The sequence below is a fragment of the Lutra lutra genome, chromosome 2, assembly GCF_902655055.1.
Source record: "Lutra lutra chromosome 2, mLutLut1.2, whole genome shotgun sequence".
Lineage (NCBI taxonomy): Eukaryota > Metazoa > Chordata > Mammalia > Carnivora > Mustelidae > Lutra > Lutra lutra.
The window spans coordinates 52,579,226-52,584,360 of NC_062279.1; the positions used below are offsets into that span (position 1 = coordinate 52,579,226).

Sequence of the window (5,135 nt, forward strand, 5' to 3'; positions counted from 1 at the left end):
GCATAAGACAGACAATCAAAACTCCCATGGCTGGGTAACAAGAATTTTGACTATTTTAAAACTTGGTAGGTAATAAGGAAACTATCAACTAACTAACTAACAAACAGGTTTGTTCTCTCACCAACTCTACAAATTCATACCTATTTCTAACTTGGCCAGAGGTTGACTTTCACTAGAAGCCTCTGGTAACAGTTCAAAATAGTAATCTTAACTCAAACAGAAAAAATTGCTCCCTCAAAGGAGCATTTCTCAACTGCTTTCCCCAATAAATAAAAATCCTAGTGTAATTTAGTCATGGCAGGATCACAATAACCACCTCAAATGGTTTTGTAAGGTTACCAAAATTCTAAAGCTTAAAACCATAAATTTTTAAAGATATAACCCAAAATTCATTCTGCTATTCTACTTGGAACTAGCTTATAATCATAAGAAAATTTAACTTGTTACTAATGATGCTTTTAAAAGTTTAGGTTTTCAGGGATGTAATCACTGTATTAGCTCCTCCGCCTCCTATTAAAGAGAAAGTTTCCCTAAAGATAGTGTCAAGGGACAAGTTAGAAATAAACAGCAACATCAAGGAAAAAGAAAAAACACTCATTTTGTCAAAACAGCACCAATTTTAGAAGTTCATTAAATTCCAGATCTATTTTTTAAATAGTTTGTAATTCAGAATAAGGGCAGGTTTTAAGTTTTTTAATCAAACATTTTACTAAATCTACTGTGTCTGAGAACTATTAGGCACAAATACAAGAAAAAGTTGATGTGGTTCCAGACCTGGAGCATTTTTTTAAAGGGAAAATTAGTAAGACAAAGACAAAAGAAATAATATACATAATTTTATTACAAAAAATTTTTTTAAAAAAACAAAATGCAACATTCTAAAAAACCCAAAATTTACTATTGATACTAATTCCTACAAGTTTGCTGTGCTACAATACACAAGTCAAGAAATTAAGAAAACCATTAAATATTTAGAAACATTCAACATCAGAAGCTTTAAAATCTAACTGTATGTAGTAGCCCCTCAAAAAGCTACAACCTGCATTTTTAAAAAAGTATTTTCTCTACAAAGAATCTTATCAGCTATACAAAAATCTGTACAGTTTTTATACTGAAGCTAATATTGAGCTGCACTTGAATTCACATTCTTAGCAAAACAATTGCCTGAGCACACACACACACTCCACACATATCATTACAGAATAGCCATTTATTCTTCATCTTCCTCCTCTTCCTCATCATCTTCATCTTCCTCCTCCTCTTCCTCTTCCTCCTCATCCTCTGGTTCATTCTTCTTCTTTGAACCTGTTGGCCTGCCAGGGCCCTTCTTTCCAGCTTCACTTTTTCCCTTAGCACGATATGCAGCAATATCCTGAAATATTGTCAAAAAAAATAAAATCAGCATCCGGTGTCATTACTCAACTGTGAAAACCACTAAGCTGTAAACATTCTAAGCTTATTGACCAATAACCCTGATGACTATCCAAAGAGGTATTCAAAGTCTAATAACCCAGCTTTGAGAGGCTTTAGAAAGCTAATGATGTAAAATGAGGGGGTTGGAAATGTCAAAACTTTCACTATCACTGTCCAATTTACCTCATATTGCCCACCCCCACTTATTTTAGGTACATCTACATAAAACAAAGTATTTGGCCCTCCATTTCTTAAAACTAAGAGACCCAGAACTGCAAATGAGTCTCTATGCAGGAATCTACCAATGCTACGAACACTGGTTTCAGTCAAAAGAAGTTGTTTCAAATAGCTAACAATCTTAAATGTACAGTTTTCACTAGATCTTCTCCAAATACAGCTGACAACCATAAATCAAGAGGAACTAAACTTTCCAACTCTACAGTTCATACCTATTTCTAACATCCTTATTTAGAAAATATCTTGGGTTTAAAAAAGACAATGTACCTTTTCATATTTCTCCTTTAGCTTTGCTGCTTTCTGTTCATACGGTTGTTTATCTTTGGCTGACTGTTCAGACCACATTTCACCCAATTTTTTTGCAGTATCCCCAATGGATAAACCAGGGTGTTCACTTTTGATCTTTGGGCGATGTTCAGAGCAAAACAGGAAGAAAGCAGACCTTAAAGGAAGCAACGAAGTTAATAAACTGAGTGGAAAATTAAGGGGCAATTTGACTGATTTGAAAATCAACTTACGGAGGCCTTTTAGGAGCATTGGGATCTTTTTTCTTTCCTTTCTTGTCACCTTTGGGAGGCACATAATTTTTCATCTCCCTGTCATATCGAGCTTTATCACTTTTTGCCATATCTTCAAATTTCGACTTTTCCTTTGCAGACATGGTCTATGGTATGAAATGAGGAATAAAGTACAGCCAAACTATAAGCTACACGCATCCAAAAAAGATCAAGGTCATCCTTAAGGGCTACATTTTCCGTGGTTAGCAGCATTTTACCTTTAGTCTTGGAAGTAAACGAAAACCTAAGGTAGTCTGCCCCAAACTCAAAATAAAATATCTGGAGGAGTCACGACTGTAGCCGAGTTGAAAGTTACAAGTCACCTACCCGTTTAAGGTCCTAGCCAAAACAAAACAAAACAAAACACCTGAAAAAACCCTTAGCTCTGTCCGAATTCCTCTCTCACCTTCCATCTCTCCGAACATTTCTTGGAAAATTCGGCGAAATTGACGGAAGAGTCCGGGTGTTTCTTCTTGTGCTCTTCCCGGCAGGTCTGCACGAAGAAGGCGTACGAGGACATCTTGCCCCGCGGCTTGTTGGGGTCTCCTTTACCCATGGTGACAGGCGGCGTCTACCTAGCGGGGAGAGAAGCGGTGGGTGGACGCTGGCTGGGCTCAGCTTCCCGCCCAAATACGCGCCCGCCCCCTCTCGGAAGGAAGGCGGCCCGCGCCAGGCTCCCCCGCCAGCCCGCCCCGGGCGGCCGCCTCCGCGCACACACCCTCCTCCCGGCACCCAGCAGAACAGCCGCGGCCGAGCCGACTCACGCGCGATCACCACGTCGCTCCCGAAGGCCCGAGAGGCCGCCACCCGCCGCCCGTCCTCCGCCCAGGCCCGGGCTGAGGAAGGGAACGCCGGGCGCGCCGTCGAAACCTTTTTCCTGACAGAAATGTTTCCCCGGCTTCCACGCCGCCGGCCCACTCAAAGAGTTGTCGCTTCGCGACCAACATTCAAAAAACGTCTGAAACCGGGCCCGGACGAGCTTCCCGCCCTCCCGCCGGCCCCGACCGCCCTCCCGCCACAGCCCCCGGCCCGCACCCCAGATTCCGCTCGCCAGGTCGAACCCGAGAGCCATAGGGCCAGGCCCGGCTAGAAGGCTATGAGGAAAGGGGGAACGAGGCCCACGAACTCGAAGGGGGTAGAGGGGATTCTTGCCTGGTGGTAGCTTTTCTGAGAGTCCCGCGAAGACGCCGGATCCAACAGAGACGCTTCCTTCCCAGGGCTCCGGCGTGAACTGGTTTATCGCTAACGCAATCCTCAGCCTCTTGTTTTGCAGAGTTCTCCGCGCCACGGCAACTTGACGAGCCGGGCCACAGGCCACACCCCCGCCTCTCTGATTGGCTCTGATGATTATTCAAACTCCCGTAGGCCACGCCCTACCACCACGAAGTCCTCCGATTGGTCGGTGTCTCGCCAGGCCCGTCCCTCCAGCCCCAACCTAGCAGGTTCGGTGGGTCGCCCAGGTCGTTAACTCCCAGACCCGTTAGAACCGGTCAGGAGAGGAATGTACTGCTCGATCCTGATTGGTGGCAGGAAAAGGGTTTGAAAAATGGCGGGCCTGGCGCTGACTGGCTGGGGCGGTAAACGGGGGGAGTGGTTGGTCTGAAAGGGAAAGCCCCGCCAGATTTAAAAATACTGAGTCGGCAAACAGGGTTGTGAGGGGTCGGCGGCGGCAGTTTACAGGTGCTGAGGTTACAAGCAGACCGTCCTACCCTCTCTCTGACCACTGTCCAGGTCGCGTCTCTCTTCCGCCCCAATTCGGCCCCACAGTCTTGTCTCCTGGAAGCTGTAGTCGTTCGGCCGTGTAACCCCACAGGGCGTCCTCTGTCCGGTCCGAAGTATAACAAATAGAGGCTAAGGAGCTTGCCCTGCGGGCCGATTGCCCAACTCCGCCCGTTGTCGCGGAGGCTAGGACAGAAGCCCAGAAGACCGGAGGTGGCGGGGAACCTAGGAAGGGGCGCGGGAGGGCGGCTGTTCCCGCCTCTCGTGTGGTGTTACCAAACGATCTTTCAGTAAGGCGTTTCCCGCCAGTGGAGTTTCCCTCAGAAGGTCCCCTCCCTCTCTTCCCCCTTTGTCTCGGGTGTCCAATGTCGGGAGGTAAACAAGGGCGCCCCTGGGGTCCTGAAGGGGCGGGGGCGGGCGTTGTCTCCCCTGGCTCCGCCCCCTCCCCCGGCCCCGGATTCCCGGTTGCGACCTTCTGGCTGGGCTCTGGCTCACCCTCGCACTGCCGCTGCGCCAAAAAGTAGGATTCCTGGACGCCGTCCACCTTTGGCTATCTTATCTATTCACTGTCTTGTCTCCCTTACATCATAATGTAAAAACTTTTAAATCAAAGATCTTTCTGAGACCCCCCATAAAAGGAATGAATGCTTCGCAACCCCCAGCTGCTTATATTCGCCAAGTGCATATTGCATTTACACACCCCTCCAGACCCAAGTTAAGAACCTCCATTTTAGTGTTTAGTAAGAGCACACCAAAGCTACCTTAACTGCTTACTAGCATCACAGGCTGCTTTTCCCAAAGTAGCAGGACTTTCACTGACATCTTATTATGCTATTTCTGTGTTGTATTTAGTTTTAAGGTCTGTTTTTTCCATGTATTGCGCTTACAGCTTCAACAGATTTTAATACTGTCATATTTTCTCAGTAAATTCACTGGCATTTGTTAGACTGTGTGTGCCTGTTTGGTTTGTATTCAGTAACCCTGACCAATAATAACTTAAAAACCAGCAGCTCTTTATCTAGATTTACTAATAAAAGCAAGGTTTCAAAAAATGATCTTTCTGGCGCGCCTGGGTGGCTCAGTGGGTTAAAGCCTCTGCCTTTGGCTCTGGTCATGAGCCCAGAGTCCTGGGATGGAGCCCCGCATCCGGCTCTCTGTTCCGCAGGGAGCCTGCCTCCCCCGCCCCCAACCCCGCCCCCGCCTCCCTCT

At 46.6% G+C, this 5,135-nt stretch overlaps 1 protein-coding gene across 2 annotated transcripts; it reads right to left on the reverse strand.

The window, feature by feature from the left end:
- Positions 1–823: 823 nt before the first annotated feature.
- Positions 824–3,495, reverse strand: HMGB2 (high mobility group box 2). 2 transcript variants are annotated; one of them, XM_047717409.1, is made up of 5 exons: positions 3,360–3,495; positions 2,614–2,782; positions 2,169–2,314; positions 1,918–2,092; positions 824–1,372 (listed from the first exon to the last, which is right to left on the reverse strand). In XM_047717409.1, the coding sequence occupies exons 2-5, from the start codon at positions 2,761–2,763 to the stop codon at positions 1,211–1,213; spliced, it is 633 nt and encodes a 210-aa protein (XP_047573365.1). In that variant the 5' UTR covers positions 2,764–2,782; positions 3,360–3,495; the 3' UTR covers positions 824–1,210. The 2 variants fall into 2 exon arrangements, with proteins under 2 accessions (XP_047573365.1, XP_047573366.1); XM_047717410.1 differs by having other exon boundaries at positions 2,614–2,778; positions 3,360–3,492.
- Between the last annotated feature and the right edge of the window lie 1,640 nt (positions 3,496–5,135).

Coding starts and splice junctions, on each gene's coding strand:
- HMGB2 (XM_047717409.1), bottom strand. CDS start 2,763: ATGGGTAAAGGAGACCCCAACAAGCCGCGGGGCAAGATGTCCTCGTAC. Junction 2,315..2,613: donor AATGTTCGGAGAGATGGAAG/GTGAGAGAGGAA, acceptor TTCATACCATAG/ACCATGTCTGCAAAGGAAAA. Junction 1,373..1,917: donor TAAAGGAGAAATATGAAAAG/GTACATTGTCTT, acceptor ACAATATTTCAG/GATATTGCTGCATATCGTGC.